The 23,700-nt window shown below is 35.3% G+C and overlaps 1 protein-coding gene across 1 annotated transcript in view; it reads right to left on the bottom strand.

Moving 5' to 3' along the window:
• Positions 1-23,700, bottom strand: part of zgc:171482 (zinc finger protein) — a 58,944-nt gene that overhangs the window by 9,469 nt on the left and 25,775 nt on the right. Inside the window, exons 4-5 of the mRNA XM_052571904.1 lie at positions 22,638-22,862; positions 12,994-13,090 (exon numbers count right to left, since the gene is read on the bottom strand). Coding sequence (XP_052427864.1) covers positions 12,994-13,090; positions 22,638-22,862 — 322 coding nt within the window. The remainder of the gene's footprint in view (positions 1-12,993; positions 13,091-22,637; positions 22,863-23,700) is intronic.

The following is a 23,700-nucleotide window of genomic DNA, read 5'->3' as shown; positions in this document are numbered from 1 at the left end:
ATAATTTTTTTTAAAGATTTTAATTATGCTTCAACTTGATGAATGCTATAGATGAGAGCTTCAAAATGTCCACTTGAACTTTCATGTTCATAAATCACATTTTAAAGTTGAACAAATTGAACAGATATTTGAACTACTAAAAACAACTTTTCTTTAAAAGTGGCATATGTATTTTTTTTTGACTTTACTAAAGCATAGAAATACCAAAATATATTTGCAGACATAAAAGAACATGCTAAATTCACATTTTACAAAAAACAATGCTACTTTAAAATGTGCATTCTGTGTCATTTTTACATGAAAAAATTGCACAGATATTACACTGCTAAAAGTAACTTGTCTTTAATGCAAAGCCAGTAGTTTTGCGAGACTTCTAAGATGCAGCAGGAAAGGCTGAAAGAGCTGAAACGCAATAGAGGAAGGCAGTCAGATTAAAGACCCACACTAGCCCCCACTGAAGGACGGGAAGAGAAATGTGTTTTTACAGCCAGCCTCTCTTTATGCCTGTGCTGCGCTGGGAACTAATCCCCAGTGACTGTCAGCCGAATACTCGTCACCCCACTAAAGCTCTTTACACGACTGCACGCGCATCCAGCAGGAGCCTCGTCCACATCAGCTGCTGTCCCTTCGTCCCCAGGAGACGGGGTGATTTAATCCCCAAAGCCACTCTCTCTCGCCCGGCACCCAGCGGCACATTAGACAGCTCATTCCTCAGTTATATAAGAGCAAGATGAGATGAAACTCATTCCTGCCTGTCCATCATGAGCAATCTTCTCTGTGAATGAGTTCCTGCTCCCCTGGAGTGAGCCAGGTGAACTCTGAGGCCAGAAACATAGTTCATGCTAGAATGCAAATGCAGATTTGAATATGTGACCAATCAAGGATGCAGTTGTTTTGTGCATACTTACAGATAAGGATGCACAATTAATAAAATAGAAAATTATTATTATAATTTGGTCTATAATTTGGTTCTTGATTTTAATATTTTATATGGCATGGTTCCATACGATAAAATTATTATTAGTAATTATAAAATTAGTATTATAAGTAATAACAATAATAATAATAATAATTCGTATTTTTATTGCACATATTAAGAACCCACGGAGGCTTTGCAAAATAATACAAGCAATTGGCATGTTAATGAACTACTATTAGTTAATTTGTTTATTTATTTCTTTAAGCCGTATTGATATATATTTACAACAGTTTGGGCAATATGTGGCCAACAAAAAAACACAGCAAACTTTTTTTAAAGTTACATTTTAAATTGCAATTAAAGTTTTAGCACTAAAATTACAATCACATAAATATATGTTAAATTTAATATATATTTTTATTTAGACACACACACACATATTTACATATATGATGTATGTGTATGTATATATATATATATATATATATATATATATATATATGCTGTCAAACGATTAATCACAATACATTTTTTTTTTTTTTTAAAGTCAATTTTATGTTTATTTTAAGTTATTTTTGTAAAGTTTTCCGGGATATTCATATAACAAGAAAAAAAATCTAAATATTTATTTGAATATAAATCAACCCCTGGGAAACAAGTCACCGAAGCTAAAGAAACACCCCGTTGTGTTGCATCATAGTTTTCTTACATTTTTTTTTTTAAAACAGCAACGTGAAATTTGAGCTTGCATAGCTAGAAGCATCTGTGTTTGCATATCTTGTGTACTGAGTCCTCAGTGGCATATAATGGCTTATTGTAACACTCTTATCCCAATCCCGACAAGACACTGTGTCGTTTTTTGTTATGGGCTGAAAAGCCTGAGCTTGTCTTGTCTCAACAGATCAGCTCTGTCCCACCAGAACACAGTCCTGGTCTCCTGGTTTCCTCTGAAGAATGCGACTGCGGTTGTGGAGAGTGATTAAACAGGTAGAGGGATCCCAATGAGCTGGAACCTCCTATCTTGTTCCAGGCAGCCCAAGGGATCGATAGCAGGAGAGGAGGGTCTAAACATCAGCACGAAGGTCTCCCATTACACCTTTCTCATCTAATCAATCAGCATGACTGTTCAAGCATCCTGCCATCCTCCTCCTCCTCCTTCTGCAACCTCATTCTCTTGCCGTCTGCTTTCATCCTCTATTTCCATTTTTGTCACAGGGTGAGACAAAGGTATCTTCACTCACATTATCGTCACACCCAGAAAATGGGTCAGCGAACACTGAATCCTGAGCTCTCACGTGCCCAGTCCTTACCATCTGTAGTAAAACGCCACACTCTCAGCAGTCCTGCTCTCGCCTGCACTAAATCACTGACTTATCCAACCGCTGGCCACGTTCTACAAATCTCTTTAATAGTGCTGACGAGCAAACAGAGCTCAGGTGAAAGCCACTCGAGTAATGTAGCGAGGCCGGAGCCGGCCTGCCTGGAAGATAAAGGATGTGTAATCACAGCAGGCCAGACCTGTGCGCTCCTGAGCTGTAAAAGAGATAAGAAAACACACTAGCGAGAAGAAAAAAAAAGCAGAGAGCGCTGTGACGATGAGTGGACTGGAGTGGCAGATATTTGCACTCCTTGTTCAAAGTGTTCTGTAATCACTCCGCTCCAGCTCCACTTCAGGTTTTCTACATTGCGTGTCTCTGTGCTCAAGGTGAGAGAAATTTCAGGTGTGAAGCTCCATTCACACCAAGGATGATAACTATAACGATAAGTATATAATCGTTGCAATGGCATGAGGAACGGGAAGTCCGCACCACAACTAAAATGACACAGAGGAACAATTTATTTGGACTCGCTTTCAGATTTTCTCTAGGTGATGAATAAAAACAATGACAGCCAATCAAAATCCACCTGAGATTGAACTTTTGAAAGGGCAGAAGTCCACAGGAAGGTCCTTTATGTTGTTTTCAAAAATACCATTAACTTCTATAATGTTCAGTTTTGTTTATCTATTCAACCTATTTGACTCCAAGGCCCCAAATATATTAAAATAATTCAAGAAAATAATTACAAATTATTTATATTTTAATATTTCATAGCTTTCAATAGCTAAATATTCTTCAGCATTCTTCATTTTTTCTCCAATTTATTTACATTTACTTTTCTGATTACAGGGATTTCTAAAGATATTCTTCTAAACCATAAAAATAATAAAAATAAAATAAAAAAATAATTAACATATTGCAATATCTACCTAATAAAATATTTTAGAGCTAGACATACATAGAAAATAATTTATATATATATATATATATATATTTTTATTTATTTATTTGAATATCAAGGTTTTCCAAGGGAATTACGAAATATAATGTCACTTTGTCACTGAGATCACATCTTTTTTTTTTTGCTTTATATTATTTTATTTTGTTGTTTGTTTTTAATTTGTATTTTTATAATATTTTAACAGACTACACATCTGAAAACAGAGAGTAGCCTGGTTTCCATATCACCCCAATTTATTTGATTTATGCAGTATTTTATTATCTGTGGACTCGAGAAGAAAAAAAAAAAAAAAAAAAAAAAAAAAAAAGGAAAAGTCCACACTAGCCGCATTTCCACTGCCAGGCCAGTGCGAGCCAGGGCTTAAAATGGGCCGGACGGGGCTAATAGCCTCGGGCCAGTAGCACCGAGGCCAGAATAGGGCACCGTTTCCACAGTTGGTCCTGAAGCTCCACTGCGCGTCACTAAAACACGTCTCTCAGGAACAACGTCACGCAACCTCATCAAAACTAAGAAATAAGTCACTGGAACTAGTGCAATCACACACGAACATAATAAAAGCGGCCGTTTGTTTGCATGCTTTGTTAAATATTCAAATTAAAAAGCATCAATGTTTTACTATAAGTGATACATTGAGCATAATGAATTAATTTAGAATGAATGATAATATCTCTATTTTTATGAAAGCTCCAGAACAAAAAACATAATATTATAAGAAGCTGATGTCTTTTTCTTTAAACGGTCACATTTACAATGTTAACTGTGGTAATGTTAATATCTATCGTGCATAGTCTTTTTACATCGCTTATAAATATTTCTGCCTTGTATGGTGATAATAATCCACATCGGATCAAGTTATTTCAAATTTCTTGAGTTTTGAGCTCAAGTTATTTTAAAAAGTCTTTAATACTGCAGTTATAGCTGTTATCTTTCTGAAATGATCCGCAGCGCTGAGCTCTCCAGACGCGGAGAAACTCCGCCTTTGTTCATAACCTCTCCTCTAGCCCCAGCTGGCCCGCTTTGGCCTAAGGTTTTCATCAGGCCAAAAAACCCTGGCCGTTGGAAACGAGGCTACTGACTATTTGGTTGTCTCTGCACCTGTGTAAATCTGTCTTTGATCTTTACTGTACATTTTGTATTTTTTTATAGCTTTCTGTCCATTAATAATAAAAGTATGTTTATTTTCCCACTCTGGCAACTACTACTTTGCCACTGTTGCATAATGGCCCGTTAAAATGACATGCACAGCTGTATCAGAGTGATCCTGGAGCAAGAGAAAACACAGGCGCTTTGCCTTTCAAACAATTCACTCCTTGCTTCAGGCTAAATCATGCAACTCCTCTTCCACGCTTCTACTCTTTACTGCTCATATACTCTAGTGGGTGGAGAGGGGATCCAGTAAAGAGGATGTGCTTTCAGCTCCCAAACACGTGTTTAACTCTTAACCTGACTTTCACCTGCAGAGCACATCCAACTGGCAATCCAACAACTGAAACGCATGACAGAGTTTAGACTGAGGCAGTAGCATCCATTTTCACCTGCTGTTTTGATGGAGAATATTAGAGGGAGGGAATGTTATAGATGAGCTGGAGTCTGCAACTGCAGGAGGAAATGAACTGAAATCAGAGCACTTATTGTCTGTTTTGGAGACCACAAGTTCCTTAGGTAACATACTTAACGTGCAACTCTTATGAGCACAATGCATCTAAGAAGCATCCTGTCGCAAATTAGGTCACTTCAGTGTATCAGTTGTTTCTAATACACCACTGAGACTAAATAAAGAGCAAACGGAGACTGTTTAAATATCCTGCTTCTCAAACCTTTCACTTCAGTGAAACGCACCACTAATTTCACTTGTGTCCTTTAAAGCAGGTGTTTTCACACTTTTTAATGCTGATCCTGTTTTATTCCTCTATTTTTTCCAGATTATATTTTTATACATTATAATATTAATATTATACAATTAATATGGATATACTCATATGCATAGTAATATATATATATATATATATATATATATATATATATATATATATATATATATATATATATATATATATATATATATATATATATAAATTATTATTATTATTATTATATATATTTTTTTTTTGAAACCGCAATATTATTAAAATTTAAAATAACTGTTTTCTATTTTAGTACATTTTAAATTGTAATTTATTCCTTTCATGGCATCAGCAGCCATTATTGCAGTCTCCAGTGTAACATGTTCCTTCAGAAATCATTTTAAAATGCTAATCTGACGTTGAGGTAAACTTTTTTAATTATTACTATCAGTGTTGGTAACAGTGGTGCTTAATATTTTTTGTGCAATTTATGAGACACCTTTTCAAAATTCATAAATAGAATGAATAGAATGCTCAAAAGTAATGGCATTTATATACTCATTCCCACCTAATCTGACTCGCTCCGCACCCTCAAAAATGTTTATGCGTTCTTAAAAGTCAAACACAGAGCCTTCTTAAATATGTATGCAGCTCTAATTGTATCTTAGTGCTTGTCTCATATGTTTCTATTTTTGTGGGTCCTAGGAGGGAGATGTGTGCGTTTTGAAACCAGTACTGTGTGGTTGTTGCATCTTGGCTGACGTGTTGTGGTTGAGTGAGAGTTTGGGTGTTAGCGGTATGACTCAACTGAGTTAGCGTGACGCTACAGAAAATGATGGCCCAAGCCTCAGTGGCAGAAAGAGAGTGGCATTATGCTTTTAGAGGACGCAGTGGGAGTGGGACGCAGATGTTAAACCAGTCAGTCTTTCTCCAGCGGTGCACCCTGGAGCTCTAGAGAGGGTGACACTGGCCAGCGGCGGGTAAGCACTGCTAACACATTCTGTCAGCACAGCCTGGCGTGACCCTGTACCACAAGCTCTCTGGTCACAGTGAAGTGAGACAATCACTGGCCACCAACTGCGCTTCAGAGAGTATCATCTGTCTGTGGCTGATTATAACAACCTGTCTGGCAGTCTGCAGGGGTCAGAGGTCAGTGCTGGGGACAGTGAGTTACTGCATCATCCACTCTGGTAAATCAGAGCCGGAAAGATGTGCAGACAATCACAGGGTTCTTTGAGGATGTAAGAGCACAGCTTGAATCAAACTGCTGCTCATTATATGCCATATCATTATCCCTAAATTTGGAGTGTGCTAAATGTGCATTTGAAGAGACAACGATTTAGATCCTGAAGTGTTGAAAATGCAGGTCTGGGTGCAGAAGAAGAAACATTCACACATACTGATTGTATTGATTGAGGTTGCTGAGTGGCTGCATTGTATTACTAAAAAGTAACATTTATTTATTTATGTATTTATTTTTTATTTATATGCAAGCATTATGATTTTATATATAATATATATGTTATATATTATTTATACTTAAGCTAAAAGACGAATATGGTAAAATGCTAATACAATTATAATTTTTGAAGTAAAAAGATTAAATTATAACATTGGGGTAATATGCCCAACCCCCCAATTGTATAATGAATATAATTAGTGGGGTTATTATTCAATATTTCCATTAAGGGTGTACGATATACTAGTAGACATGATTAACCAGTAGAAATTTGTCAACCAGTGAAGATTTTGGACTATTGTTCTTAAGTGAAAGCAAACAGCAGCGAAAGAAAACTTGTAACTGTATATTGGATCCGAGCAGCTCTTAAAGTGACAGCAGTCTAATATTCCTATCGTTAATGTTAATCAGTAAACAAAAGAAGAGAAAATTTCACTGCTCTTAACTAAAACACTTTTGTCATTTTAATAAGAAATATATATATTTAATTTATAAAGTAAAAAATAGCAGTGTTTTTATACATTTACTTTACATAATGTACTGTATGTAGTATTTCTTTACTTTTTCTACGTTTTTCTTTTTGTCCTATTGCTTGCAATTCGTTTTTTATTTTTATTTAATTGCTATCTATTTACCTGTCTTTAGTGAGCTAGTATTAGTTCTTTTGTGATATTGACACTTTTGTGATATTGACATAAGTTGATTTAATAATTTATGATAATGACACTAGTGTACTTCAGTGTATTCACTGTTATTTAAAGAATCGTTTCTTTTCGTTTGCATGAAGTTAAACTTTTTACAACTTTTTTTTTTTTTTTGCATTGAAGGACACAGCCATATTGCATCCCTTCAGGACTTGCTGTCACTCACATTGCTGGAAACTACAAACTGCTGAAATCTCAACTATGTGTGAACGCCCCATCAGCTGTCCTACAGTGTCACCTTGAAACTAAACTCTGATATAAGCGAGAGGCTAAATGCTGCTCATGCAGAAGAGATTCTGATGGTTAAGTGTGCTGAACCGAAAATGCACCTAATGCGTGGCCATCTGATAGAGCTTGATTACTTCCATCGTGATGAAAACCAGGTAGATTGATGCAAAAATGCACATTTCACTCACCACTGGAGAAGTTCACTATAATCAGAGTTCTGTAATTATGTACTCAATTTGATTTGAGAAAATAACAACATATGGATTTGAAACAACATGACAATAACTATAAGTTTTGGATTAACTTTTCCATGAATCTAACACCAGCGATTTTGTGAAGTCTGCAGTAGTGACAGGTGAAAATGTAACTTCAGATTGAGAGCTCATTCCACATACGGGCTACAGCAGGGGGTGGCAGGGTGTGTGACAGCTCTTCCTCCGCCTCTTAAAGCAGGAAGTCTCTCAGACGTTCCCTTCCTGCTTTTCAGATAATTATAGCCATCAGAATTTGGACTGTCATTGCTGGTCTTCTAAGGAACGCTTGATTGTTTAATATGAGACTGAACAGTGGAGAATAAGAGGAAAAAGACAAGAAACATCCCTTAAGTCAGAGAGGACAGGCTGAGCATTTAATCTGTACATTGGTGTCCAATTCTACATTTTTCACCATTAATCAAGAGACAATAGTTAAGCTTTTGTCTGTAGTTCAGACGCTCAGATCTCCAACTAGCCTGTACAGCTGAATGGGAATTCATGATTCATTTATGACTTTTTTTAGACTGCTATCATTATCCTTCCTGGTCTTCAAAAATCAATTTCCCTCACATTAGCAGCAGTTCCTTCTGGCTGAATGTTCCTCTTATTTAATGGCGTGAGAAAAAAAAACACTTTACGACTCACAGTATATTGAACACTGATTCTATAAAATCTTTGTGTCTGCATTCAAAAAGTCGGGTTTTTTTTTTCTTTGGTGCAATAGAAGCACATTTTCTATCTCTTATTGCACACTTGACAAATTTACTATGAGATTTGGAAAATGATCTTAATAATTATGATAATGACTTCACAGATGAGCTTTAATTCCCTAAAGTTTAAGAGCTTAATTTGATAGAAATCATTGGATATGGATTTGTTCGTTTTTTATTTTATTACATATATATATGTAATAAAATAAAAAACGAACAAATCCATATCCAATGATTTCTATCAAATTAAGCTCTTGAGGTATATATTTATTTATTTATTTATTTAATTAATTTTTTTATTTATTTAATTTTTTTATTTATTTTATTTTTTTTGTAGCCATCTGCACCATTGATTATTATTGCTTTTATCTGACGTTTGTTTTGTTTTGGAGGTTTGGGGGGTTTAAATTATATATTTTTAATTTAAGTTTTTATTGAACATGACTATTTTTAGATTTTACTTATAGGAGGGTTTCCACTTGTTTATTTTATGTAAAATTTAGTTAGTTTGTTATTTAGTTTTATTTGGTTTTTATGGGGCACAACTAGTTTTTGTTTTGTTGTGTAGTGTTTCTATTTGCTATTTCTTAAAACAGCTCAGGGCTTCAACCTTTATGGATCAATGCATTTTTATTTTGTTTTATATATTTAAATGTAAGTTGTAGTTACATTTATGGTGCACAACAAATTTTTTATTGTGTGTATATTTTTAAAAACAGAAATTCCTATATTTAAATTTTCCATTTGTTTTATCATCAGTATTTAATTTATTTATTTTTTGGAGTTTTTATTAATTTACTTATTTATTTACTCATATAAGCACCACAGCATACTGCAGTTTAAATGTGCCATTGCTGATCATTTTGCAGTAAATTGTAATACTGTAACTCTGAACATTTATGATTCAGCAACTTTGACTGGTTCCAATCAGGTCTGGTGTCAGTCTCAGAATGCCCACAGAAAACAGTATACTATCTGATTTACCATAAAGACTGACACCAGACAGAAACAGTCATGCGTAATGCAGGTAAATCTCACAATTGTATTTAATTGTTTCTTTCTCATCCTGACTCAACCTCAATTTGTAGTTTTTAGGTTCAAAACAAAGATAAAATAGTAGAAACACAGCTGGGGTTTCTATGAGCGTCTGCTGTGCCTTTTGTATGTGATAATGGTTCATTACGATTCCAAATATGACCTTGAACATTTAAATAACTGTAATAAGTTAGTGAAGCTATCAAAAGAAAGAGTTCACCCAAAACTATGCACTTTACATAAAAAAAACATTACAACAACAGTCCAGACTGTAAATGTTAAATTTCTGTTCAACACTCTACAATATCTCCCAGCATGCTGGCAGTTTAAAATGAAATCAGGTGGTTTTTGCCTGCTGCCCTACATAATGAAACCAACCTGGCAGATATTACACCCCTTTTGCCCATCTGCTGAGCATCAGTATGAGCGGGACGGGCCCCTGGAGCTCCTCTGATGAGTGTGTGTGAGGGAGTGTTTCTCAGCATGAGAGAGAATTGCCCCCATAATGTTGTGTGTGTCTCAGTGTACTGTATATGTCATCATTCTGAAGGACAATGGATGCTATAATATAATAAAATGGACTGGATGCTACTCAGAATTTAAAGTAGCTAAAACTGCTGACAAACATAAATATATGCAATGTTTAACCACCAAAAGGATAATAGCACGGGATTTTTTGTTTTGTTTTCTTTTAAAGCATACACCAGTTCAATTGTCCATACAAATGGAAAAAAAAAAAAATTGGGCTTACAAATGCAACTTGAAAGAGAAATTTCATTTTTAAGATATATATTGTATTCACTGCTAAATGCAGGTTGGCAAAGCATGTTAACGGCTGTGGACTGCAGCAGTTCATTTACAACAAAGAAAGTTAATGTGTATGTAGCAGGAAGCTGCTCGTGTTGTGCACAGATCAGAAACGCTGTCCTCCCACAACAGCATCCTGAGCACTGATGTTCTGCAGGAGGGTTACAAGACAAAAACTGTCCTTTTTTTGCTGTCTTAATGCAAAACAGACCCTTACATGAACTTTTCCTCTGCTTAATCAGAATACGCAGCGACCCGCTGCAGCGACAAGATAGGGAAACATCCTCCTTAATCAATACTCTTCCTGGCTGTCAGTGATTCCTAGTACGAGAGGATGTAGCTCTAATTACAATTAATGATTGTAAGATAGTAGTGATTTGGATTTCAGCTGGAGTCCTCCTGCCCAACCCTGACTCTGTTGGCATGTTAATCAATTGGTTTATTGTGAAGAGCAATTAGGGGTTGCTGGAAGCGGTTGTAATCGTCTCACAAAGCTTGCAGAAACGGGCCAGCTGCCTCGAAGTGAAGACGATAACCACAGGCTCTAAACCTTACAGTTCCTCGTATGAAGGTGGGTTCATTTCTGTCAACCGTGTATGTGATTGGACAAACAGCGGGAGCTCTGCTACCCCTTTTCCTCTCTCTTACTTCATTTTCTTGCTTTAAATCATTTTTATTTCATTATGAGGTTGGTAGGCATGTCCTGCTAGAGGCGGTTGGATGTATTTGGAGGCAAACGGGGTTGCAGATCAACTAAACACCACTGCTGATGCACAGAGGACTCTGCCAGACGGAAACAAGAAGTGACTTTAATTGTTTCTAAGTGCTCACAGCTGGCAATGTTTACCCACCTCGGTCTGAATAGAAAACATCATGTTATACCAACCTGCTTAAATAACCACTGTAGTCTAGCATGAACCTTTCTGATGGTTCAGGCTAATCTAGGTGTTTAGCCAAAATGTTTACCAGCAAAAATTAGCTTGTGAAGCATAATGATTTTTTTTTTTGCTGTTCCTTCACTTAATCAGAAAGAAAACGAGCTGGTTAAAAACATTTTGCTGGTCAAGTTAACAAATCCTACTTTATATATTTGATATGGAAATCAAATTTATACTGTAAATATTTGATATGCACATTTCTAAGACCTCTGATGAATTACAAGCTATCAGAACTTTTTGCCATATAAATATCAGCAACTGCACCAATTTTATTTTGCTCAGAATAAATTTAGGGGTTTGTTCATACACAAGTGGTAATATGAGCTCCATATTTTCCTATATCCTGCTATATGAGCCACAAAAGCCTGATGTATCAAATACACTCAACAAAAATTCACATGCATTTTATTTTATTTTATTTTTTTTGTAGAAAGGTTCAATAAACTGTTCCATTACATGGTTACTTAAAAACCTCCCTTAAAGAGACTTTAGTAGAATAAGATGAAATTCTAATTTCCAAATGACTTGTTGACTGCTTACAGTAAGCATAAAAAGTCTGGTTTGATGACTACATTTAGTCACATGAATCAATTACATTTTTAATAATTTATCTACAAACATTTTTTTTTATTTTAAAGCTACAGTGAAACTTCTCCAAAACCTCTCCTTGTGTGAGAATAATCAACATATGGTACAACCTGAGGGTGAGTTGTTTTTTAAATTAACTGTCCCTTTAAGAATGCTAATGGGAATGTAGCATCCCATGGTTCTTAGTAGGAAGCTGTGCTTTGAGTTCAAAGAAAGAATGAAACTGATGTTTTAAAATTGCAGCCTTAAGTCAGAGTGTTTAAATCACAGATATCCCACCGGCCAACAGCAAACATAAAGGTATCCTGCAGGATTTGTCTGTGCGTTGTGGAAAGTTATGGCAGTATTTCATTGATTTCTATTGAACTCAACAGGAGGCAGGAAACCTGAGCAGACTATGATAACTGAGGTGACCACTGATTTTCCCTTTTGAGGACAGAAGCAGTAGATGTCAGGTTATGTATAAGAAATATGACGATAAACCAATCTTAGAGAAGACATGAGGGATTAAAAGAGATTTAAAGAGAAGGATGAACGTTTTTAAAGACTGTATCGATATAGACCTGTTGTGAAACAGGATGTATGGGTTTGTCCTAGGCTAATAATCTTAAATTTAGAGTAAAGTTTGGTAAAAGCAGAACTGGATTATTCTCTTATGATTTTGTAATTGTAAGCTATAGTTAGAGGTTCACATTTTTATTCCAGGAACCATTTTGTTTATTTTTATTCACTCTCTTTTTTTTCCATTTAAATGTGTATATATAAATAAATAAATAAATAAATAAATAAATATATATATGCACGTTTTTAATATAACAGTAATATTGTTGTAATATTGTTTTGTATTTTATTTTAAAATATTTAAAATATGTATTTATTCTCGTCACAGCAATGCAGAGTTTTCAGCAGTGTCTCATGATCTTTCAGAAAACATATATTTCATATTATATAATTGTATCATCTGTTTGGAAACACATCTCTTTTTATATACTACATTTTAACAATGTCATAAACTCCAGTCGGATTTGTCAAGAAACAGATGTGTGGAATCAAAAGTAAAAAAAAATAATTTGACCAGTTTTTTTTTTAATGTTTTTTTCTCTGTTTTTATTTCTGTTATTGTACTTATATTAACCATTAATGGTAACTCCATTAACCTCCTTGACTATCAAGAGAGAAGTTTTTTGGAAAGACTTGAAAGAGGGGAGTATCATTCAGGACACTCACTTGTTTTGGTGTTTGGAGCCCTGGAGATGTGCGTGATACTGCTCGATGGAGTTCAGCACTACGTTACAAACACTGCACGAGTAACTCCGGCGCAGTCCTGAAACACAAAGCAAAAAAATGAAAAAACAAACAAACTTGAAAGCAGAACAGAAACAAGTCCCCACTGAAATGCTCTTAAAATTGTTTGTCCCATTTCTCGTTTTCTTTTGAGCATTATTGATTGCTTTTTGTTTTTGAGATTGCCTTGGCTGACAAAGAGCAGAGAAATCTATATTTAATCCCTGTTGTTTTGCTTCTCTCGACAAGACGAGGGTTTTGTTTGAAGACTCCATTCTCTGTGTGTTAGAAAAAAATGCACCCGCTCATAATACGACATCTCATTCTACAATCTTCATGGAATCCAGTATTAGCAGTTTTAGCTGTTTGTCCTGATGGCCTTTGGATTTGGGGGGTTATGCTTCATGATGGTCTTTTACAGTGGAGGGGCGCCAAGTGCATCAGTTTGGGAGAGAGCGAAGCAGATGTGAGCTAATTAAAGGCTTTGCAGGTGGTACCACCAATAACGAACAGCATTGGACCAAAAATAGATGGGTGTGAAGAATGGGAGAGAGATGTAGAACTAAAATGCATAGAGGCTCGTTCATCACATGTGAAGAGACCATGTGTGCTCTTTCTGGGCAATATTTCTCTCAGACATCTGCAGAGTTATTTTTGATGACAGTGTTGTCTGTTCCTCGATCTGTTCAAAAAAAGGATTTTCACAACCTTTACATTGTCTCACTGTCACACTCACACCATCAGGAACAGTTCTCAGGTTAGGAAAGACGATTATATAAAGGAATGCATATTAAATTATTATACTAATCAGTATTGCTATCAGACGATTAATCGGATCCAAAATAAACGTTTTTGTTTACATTATACATGTTTGTGTATTTTGTATATTTATTATGTGTATATATAAATACACATACAGTATCTTGAAAATATTTACATTTATACATTTATATATTCAAATCCTTATATTTTATATTATATAGAAATATATATAATAATTAAACATAATGTTTTTCTTAAATATATGCATGCATGTGTTTGTATTTATATATAAATACATAATAAATATATACAGTATACACGCATATTATATCAATAAAACCTTTTTTTTTTTGTATGTGATTATTCGCGATTAATTGTTTGACAGCTAATCAGACAAGTGAAATGCATTTTATGTATCAGAAGATTATACTTGTATAAATCCAAATTTTAATTCTGAATGAATGAGCTGCATTCAATGCTAAATGCATACTTGTTATGGCAAATTTTACTGTTTAGTAAAGTGACAAGTTGCTACAGTGGGTTGCTTGGAAACAGTAAACAGCTTATAGGGAGGTTTTTCTCACACCACATGCAGAAGCAGCACATATTTCGACATATTGCTAGTGAAAGAACTGCAAAGCTGCATGAAAAGTTTCATACTGAGTATATTTTGACTCAGGGAAAAACACATTGAAAAGTCATTGTATACAGATTTATCAACACAATGGACGATTGTTTTAAAAATGTCCATTGTTTGAAGAGACTTCTGTTAGACTTGAAGCTACACATGCGGTGACAGGCACATAAACACTTTCTATTCAGTAAATCTGACTAAACACAGACAATTGAAGTAGTTTGTTAAATTTTCACTATTGTTCAGAAGTTTGTGATTTATGAGATTTTTTTTATGTTTTTGAAATAAGTATTTTAGAATCAACAAGGCTGGATTTATTTGATAAAATACGCAGTAAAAACAATCATAATGCACAATGCACAATGCACAATTTTCTATGTATTATATTATATTAGATTAGATTCAACTTTATTGTCAGTATGCAGAGTACAAGTACAGAGCTAATGATATGCAGTGAGCATCTAACCAGAAGTGCAAGAATATAGTGCTTTATATACATAAAAGTGCAGAGTAAGTAAAGCTATGATAAACAGAATGTACAGTGGAGTTGCTATATACAATATTGATCAGAGTATATACAGAATATACAAATTCTGAGAGAAATGCTGCACTTTGATACCTGCTTAATCTTTGATCGATTATGTCATTTAAAGTGGCTTTTTCAAGGGCATCAAGACATTATTCTTTTTTTTTATTTTTGCCGGTGTTGTCAGCATATTGATATGCGCCATATTAGTTTAAGGACAAACATGTATTTATGACTTCCAGTAGCCTTTAAGTGCTTTTATTTCAAATTGATTTTTGAACATCTATACTTCATCATCACTGAAATAGAAACACACGTACATTGTAGTGATTCATTCTGGATGCTTTCTGTGAGTTGAGAGTGATGTGATGCATGTTCACAGACAGCTTGTGCTGTCGGTACACCAAACATATGGTGACAGCAAGTATGTGTAATGAATCCAAAACACTATTCATAGTAAGCTATTAATATGAACAAGGATGTATGGTATGACAGAGGAATATTGCAATAAAATGTAACTGACGTTATAAAACACACTTTACATGCTGCTTAAATTAGTCTGAGAACTGTTTTTTTTTTCTGCTAAACTCTTGCTACTTTGCCATGTCTATTAATTAAGAATTAGTATTTAACTGAAAAGTATTCAGCTATTACAGTATATCAGTAGCTGGAGAACCAGTCTCTTTCAAAGATTAAAATTGTAAAACTTGGTCTTCAGACTTCATAAGTAGCTTTACTGAGTGTTTGCTTCTGTGTGATGGGATTTTCCTTCATGTAGGACCCCTGATGACCTCTTAGTGTGCTACTCATAAACCAGCCATAGAAGACACTGTGGTGGCTTTTAATCCCAGTTAATTAAACCGACAAGATGCCAAAAGAACCATAGAGAGATGTTGCTCAGGGTAAGATGAATGTTTACTAGGAGGAGATTAAAGTTTGCTCCTAACTGCTGGCTTGTGGGAAAGAGGTCTCACTTATTTCCAACAATAGGCCATCAATCAGTTTCTCTTCTCTTGTCCAGGAAATTGCTTCCGAATAGATGAGACACTCGTCAAATTCAACTCAATTATTAATCATGCCCGATCAAACAGAAAGAAAGACTTGATTGCTAGTGCTATTTTACTCAGAATTTGAGTATTAAATTGGAACTCAGCCGAAAGTGCCTCTGTTTCATTAAAAAAATAAGGAAACTTTGAAAAGTAGGTCAGAATATACATATACATATTATTTTGAAGATTGTGTGGAAAATGATTATTGTTAGGTAAGATGAATTTTGCTCGTAAACTCTGTACTCTAAATCTTAAACCATTCCCTGATGACAAAACATTAGCTAGTTTATCTATGTATTATGATTAGTTCTGAGAAAAAGTATTTTTGTTTCTAGATGGCACTTTGTATGATACACTATATGTATTTATTTATTCATTTATGTCATTTATGTTTTTCTATTTATGTTAGCAAGCTGAGTTAGCTGAAAATATACACTTATATATTGTTCGGTGTACAATATATAATTGTTCAAATGTCTATAGTTGTGTGTGTGTGCGTTTTTGAAAGAAATTAATAATTATTATTTTATTTTTTTAGCAAGAGTCTGTTAAATTGATCAAAAGTGGTAGTAAAGTAAATGCTGTTATTTCTAGTCATCAAAAAAAAAAAAAAAAAAAAAAATCCTCCAACTTTTCACAAAAATATAAAATGTCAACATAATAAGAAATGTTTCTTGAGCAGCAAATGCAGCAAATTAGAATGACTTCTAAAGGATCATTTGAAACTGAAGACTAGAGTAATGGCTGTTAAAAAATTCAGCTCTGCCATCACATTTTTAAAATATTAAAACAAAACTCAAAACACCAAAATATGAGAAAAGAATGGTAGCATAAGCAAAGCCTCAGCCTTTGCATTTTACTGTAGCAAATCTAATGATATTCTAATGATCTAATCATGTACTACCAAAATTAATACATCAAGATAATTCCCAAGATGATTCCTCCAGCAATTATACACGTTTTATGGAGGATTCATATCTATGTTAATCAAATCCTACATATCACAATCGAGACCATTTCCACTGGGTTAAGATAATGAATTCCTGTACTCAATTTTCTAATTCTTTCATTACTTTCAAGCACAGAGGTTCTCTTACAGTCACGCCAATAATAATCTAGTATGAATGTCAATTTTAATCCTGCCTGTCAAGGTGGATATGAATTGAGCAGGAAGGAGACGAATGCTTGTTCTTCACTTTTTACAGATTCTGTGAAGCACATAAACTACTCTTGCAATTTTAAACAGTGCAAATAGCTGCACTTTCAATATCCCCCTTCACGAAATGGCAGGAGGCTGTTCAGCGCCGAGCTGGTATTTACATCCTAAAGCTTGTCACTCTCCCTGCTTTTTTTGTTTAGGGGGAAATGAAAACCTGTTTGCAGCAGGAGAGGTCTGTGCTGCGCTCCAATTTTCTCAGCAACAAAATATAGCCTCAGTTGGAAGGCAATTACACTGAAGTGTTCTCCATGAAAATAGCTAAGAGTCTGGGCCGGGATCCGCTAGCAGTCACCTCTCAGATGAGCTCTACCAATGGCTTCCTGAACCTGATGAGAAGCTCGACTGGTAATGAATAGCTGCATCCCTCTGAAGAGCTACTGTATTCCTTTTGCTTTTCTCCAATTTTTTCAGTCTTTTCCTTTTAAAAAAGGACATGTGTGTTTGTCTGTATGTTGCATGTACCCTTTGTTCATGTGAAGACTGCTAATGAGGATGATGAATGAGAGAGGACAGGCCAAAAGAAGTCTTGACAGGCAGAGCTCAGCACTCTAGACTCTGATACAAAGCTGGGCAGTGTTTTAAATAATGTCATCTTGATAAAAACCTATCCTCAGTTGGACCCCAAAGTGAGTCTGTCAATTCACTGTGACCTATCAATTGAGCTTTGAGAAGATTTTTTAAAACATTTCACTCAAAAAATTTATGATATTAGAAGCTCTATTGTTCCATCCGTGCCATGTCACTTGCAATTGCCTTGTCCTATGAGTTGTCTGTCTAACTTTAAACCTGTTTGTCCTACTCAACTAGCTGATATAATCTCCACTATGAAGTGTTCTGGTTCTAAGCTAGATATTATCCCAGCTCGTCTTTTTAAGAATGTTTTTTCTACAATTAGTCATATGGTAACTGCTATCATAAACAGTTCTTTAGCCAAAGGTGTCATTCCAGCTAGTTTTAAGCATGCAATTGTACAACCTATGTTGAAAAAACCTCAATTTGATCCAGAAATGTGCAGTAACTATCGACCGATCTCAAAACTGCCTTTCATCTCTAAGCTTTTAGAGAAAGTAGTTTTTTCACAGCTCCAATTTTATTTGAATTCTTTCAACATTTTGGACATGTTCCAATCTGGCTTTAGATCATTACATAGCACTGAGTCAGCTCTGTTGAGGGTTACAAATGATATTTTGCTTGCTCTAGATTCAGGCTCTTGTGTTAGCTGGTTTTGTTAGACCTGAGCGCTGCGTTTGATACCATTGACCACAACATTCTTCTGGAAAGACTAGAATATATGGTTGGTGTCAAGGGCACTGTACTAAAGTGGTTTGCTTCCTACCTAGAAAAGAGGACTTTTTCTGTAAATTTAGGAAATTGTTCCTCGTCATCTGCACCAGTTTTGTTTGGTGTGCCTCAGGGATCTATTTTGGGACCTTTATTGTTTTCCCTTTATATGCTGCCCTTGGCCCACATTTTTCAGAAGTACAACATTTCATATCACTGTTATGCAGATGATTCTCAGCTTTACCTTCCAGTAAGGCTTGACAACACTGCTTCATTTGATGTGTTATTGGAATGTGTAGATGATATCAAGAGGTGGATGAAAAATAATTTTTTGCAGTTAAATGAGGATAAAACAGAGGTTTTAATTCTCGGTTGTCCGGCAGATTCCTCTCCTGCTCTGAAAGCACAGTTAGGTCCTCTCTCAACGAATGTATGCAAACAAATCAAAAACCTTGGAGTGATCTTTGACTCTTCACTACTCTTTGATAAACAGATTAGTGCGGTTATTAGAGGAAGCTTTTTCCATTTAAGATCTATTGCAAAGTTGAAGAATATTCTATCAAACAAAGACCTAGAAGTTGCAATTCATGCTTTTGTAACATCACGATTAGACTATTGCAACTCTCTTTATTGTGGTCTTCCTGAATCTTCACTATCTCGATTGCAAATTGTTCAAAATGCTGCTGCAAGACTTTTGACTGGGTCTAGAAAGAGGGATCATATTTCTCCTGTTTTGGCATCCCTTCACTGGCTTCCCATTAAGTTTAGAGTTGATTTTAAGATCCTTTTGTTTGTTTACAAGGCATTGTCAGGCTGTGCACCAAGGTATATTTGTGATCTTATTGTGCCATACTGTCCTGCTAGGTCACTTAGATCTTCAAATCACTTGCTTTTAAATGTGTCACGAAGTCGTTACAAATTAAAGGGTGATCGGGCCTTTTCTGTGGCTGGGCCCAAGCTTTGGCTGGGCCCAATGCTCTTCCTTATCATGTGAGGTCTGCTCCTTCATTGGACATTTTTAAATCTACTCTGAAAACACATTTTTATGCTTTAGCTTTTGGAAATTTGTAATTGTTGTTTTTTATAGTGTAGTCCTGCTACGCACTATGTACAGCACTTTGGATCAATTTTTATTGTGTTAAATGTGCTTTATAAATAAAGGTTGTTGTTGTTGTTGTTGTATCAAGTTCCAAAATGGACCAGAAAACACCATAAAAGAACCAAAATAAGCCCTGCGTTTAACATGTGGGCCAAAGTATATAAATCATGATCACAAATTAAGAATTCATTCCTTAGTTGTATTAAATTGTTGCCTACTATTAACTATTCATTCCATCATTTTGGTTAATTCATGGCCACAAATTAAGAATTTGTTCCCACAACTTAATTCATTCACTCATTTTAGTAAATCATTGCCACATTGTTCTTATTCGTTGCCTCATTTTAAAATAAATAAAACAAGGGAACAAATTTGTACAACATGGCCAAGATTTACTAAAAATTATTTTATTCATTCTTAAATGTGAAATTATTATTTATTTTAAGGTTTGAAATGACATATTTTGACAGGAAATTATAGAATTTAATATAGAACTCTAATAAGAAGAAATCCTGCTACTCTATCATACACATTTTTGTGATCTCAGTTGTGTTTATTTATTCCCCTATTTATTTAAAATAATTATTGGATTACTGTATATGCACTATATGAAATTAGGTTTCCAAACTCATATTTTTAATGAAACCTGGGAGGTTTCTGTATCTCGATTGAAAGTCCATGTAACCAAAACCTAAAAGATCCAGAATGTTTCTAAATGCACCATACAATGAATCCACATGAATAGAGTGGTTTAATGTATGCCTAGTGAAGAGAGACAATTGCTTTATATGATGAACAGAAAACACGTACCTTGATAAAAATCATCAGATTTTGCCCAAAGCAGAAAACAGTCAGAAATTATGACTGCATTTACATAAGCTACAATAAAAAATGATTCAACTCACATCATCCAGCATTACAAACAGCTATCGTTTGGGGTCCAAGGGGGATAAGGTTTTGTGGGGATTTGGCAGGACCGCATAATAAGCTGAACTAACAGCACCTTTCCATAGATGTGATGTTTGGAACACCTTGATGAAAGGCTTTTGTAATCATTTCTGTTGATATTTCAATAGAAGTGACATTTACAGAGAAAAGCTCCTGACAAGGGCACCCTGCTGTGTCACGGCTGGGGAAAATGATTATTTCTTATACAGAATGCATTCATTTTTGTTGTCTCTAGTCTTGACAAAGACCAAAACAACTGCAGATTCTACAGGATTTTACTTGAAAGGAAAACACTGTGCTTCTCCACACAAGATATGTAAAGCGCAACCGGTTTGTCCCCAAAGACCTTTTAAATGCATGACATTATGATAGACTCACAGGATTGTGAACAGCGGTTAAAAATAAAGCATGCCTTCTTGGCTTGCTCATCCTCTGCATTGTGATTTGTGTGTTTCTATCTCTGGTAATGCAGAATCTCAGTTACCTGCTGAGCCTTGGCACATTTTCACATGCTGTTTTCAGACAATACTGTTCACTATGACTGATTTCCCTTGAGACCGAAGCTCAGATTACCCTTGGACTGATCAGTTTGCAGGTATTTAAGAGAACATCGGCCAGTCTTTCAACCCTCACACATCAGTTATCTCTGTCTCCTTCTTTATACCTTTGGCATAGTTTTTGCGCACATAATGTCTAAAATTTTTCCCATAATAGACTCATATAAGTAGTCAATGTGCCTTCCGCACTATATTCAACGTCTTCTGTTGCTGTACAATAGCTGAAGCTCTTAGGTCTTATTTAGACTTGATGTCACATGATTGTGATATGGAAGCACTGAAAAACTGTTTAATAGAAAGTTATCATATGATTTTTTTTTTTGGGAGACTTGGAATATAGTGCACAAATTGTGTGGACTATTTTTATGAGACTTTTATGATGCTTTTATGGATGTATGCAAAACAAATCACCATCCACATTTCTTACTTTATGGGAAACAGAAGTATTTAAAGTAACAGTTCAGCCGAAAATGTAAATTCTCTCAATATTTACTCATGTTTGTTCCAAACATATAACACAAAAGAAGATTTTAAAAGTTAGTGGGGTCCAAACAGCATTGTGTCTACAGTATATACGTTCAGTTGAGATGCCAATCATCTTGATCAGCCAATCAACATTTTATGGAAGAAAACATTTTTATTTTATATTCCACAGAAAAAAAGAAAGTAATACAGGTTTGGAACAATATGAGGATGAGTAAATTATTTTTTTTTGATTGAACATTCCCTTTACAATCCCTTATTGTGTTTTTGATTGAATTTAAATAGGATACTCTATCTTCTGTTAGGTTTAGAGCTCTAAAAGTTATAGACATATTATTTTTGTCAAAGTGTTTAAAAAACTTTCTGATTTCTACAACTAATTGGAATGGTTATGCAGTTTTGTTAAGTATTGCCATTGAATCCATCTTAAACATCTACTGAACAAAAGAAGCCTGAATCGGACTGACTTGTTCATTTCAGTAGCAGGTGAATCAAAATCAAAGCATTTTGAGTCTTAGTTCCTAAAGACAAGTGACAAGGCTTTTGCTAATTTGCCGTGGGGAGAGTAAGTCTCACGGCTTACGTATCTAGTTTTTGAGATGTATCCGAAGGCAATACTCAACTCGACCTTGTTCAAACCCTTGAGCAAGCATTGCCATGTGACTAATGGTTTATTTGTACTGGCTTATGGGATCTGTCAGGATACCTGGATCACACACTGTATGACTAACATGTCTAGTGATTACGGCAATGTGAAGTATGAATTTGAAGAGCACAAAGTCACTGACAGGATTCAACAGTGGGGAGCAGAAGTAGGGGGGCTATTTCACTAAAAATTGTGGCTGTATGCAGGTAACATGAGAGCTACAAAAATGCATTGACAATGAATTCCTTGTAGCTCTTTTGCCTGTTTCAGGGCAACAACAGGCTGTTAAAGCTAAATGTATATATAAATATATGTATAAATGTTAAAGCCAAAAATAAAAAAAACGTGTATCCTTATTTTAGCTTTATTTGGTGTAGACTGACCTGTGCTTTCATTGGCATCCAGACTGCCAGCCAGCTGCTCCAGAAGTCGCGCCCGTGCTGCATTTCTCTTGTGTTTCTTGCCTTCGTAATGTTGCTGTGCCATCAGTGGGTTGTTAAACCAAGCGCCACACAAGCAGCAGTACTTGCCAGCCTCGCCGTGATTGGCTAGCGGCTGCCACGAAGGAGGGGGCGGGTCTGTGTTCTGAGGGGTGGGCGGGGCTGACTCTGCACACAACAGAATATACATTCACCATCTATAAATATCCATCAATATAGATAACCTCATGAGCCTATTCAATATCAAAACAAACAGAGGGATTCAGTTGAGTGCAGCTGAAACTGTCCTGCTGGCAAACACTCTGATGGCTCCAAGCCAAATCTACTGAAGAGTTATGCAGGTCAAGAGAAGGTCTGCACATGTGGAGATGAAAATTTTCCCCTGAGTTAGGTTACCCTCCTCCATCTTATGAGGAAAAAGCAAGCAAATGGATTGATCTTCCAGGTGACACTCTCGAAGACACCCTGGGACTTGTTACCATGGTTACCAACCCCAAATAGCCACAGGCCACAACACTGCCGCAGGTTAGAATGAGCTAAACACACTGTGATTGTTTACAGGACTTTTAAATTCAATAGATACCGAAGAAAGCTGGAAAGTACATCGAAATATTTCGTTTTGTTTGTACTTTTTTTCTTTTCTTTTTTGTCATTTATGGAATGGAATTGAATATGCTTAATTGAGTTCACTGAATGGACAAGAGAAGTGTGAACATTTTGCTACATTTTTGTACCGTATTTACCCGTAAAAGGTGCAATTTAAAGGTACATATTTGCTTCATTATAAAGTATACATATTATCACCCAAATTGTCCTACATTTTGAAAAGGTATCACTCCAGTGACAGATTTTGTACCTCTTTTTCAGATATTAGAAGAGAAAATGCTATATTAGGCTGATGATATATGGGCAAAATTTTTAAGCAATGTTGCAGGGCAACTTTGGGCAACGTTGCTGTCAACGGGCAACAAAGTGAGACACAGATAGAAATTTGTTACCCATTCTC

This window comes from Carassius gibelio, chromosome B13, assembly GCF_023724105.1.
Source record: "Carassius gibelio isolate Cgi1373 ecotype wild population from Czech Republic chromosome B13, carGib1.2-hapl.c, whole genome shotgun sequence".
NCBI classification, from domain to species: Eukaryota; Metazoa; Chordata; class Actinopteri; order Cypriniformes; family Cyprinidae; genus Carassius; species Carassius gibelio.
The sequence above is the reverse complement of the archived record's forward strand: the minus strand, read 5'-3'. Positions and strand labels throughout refer to the sequence as shown.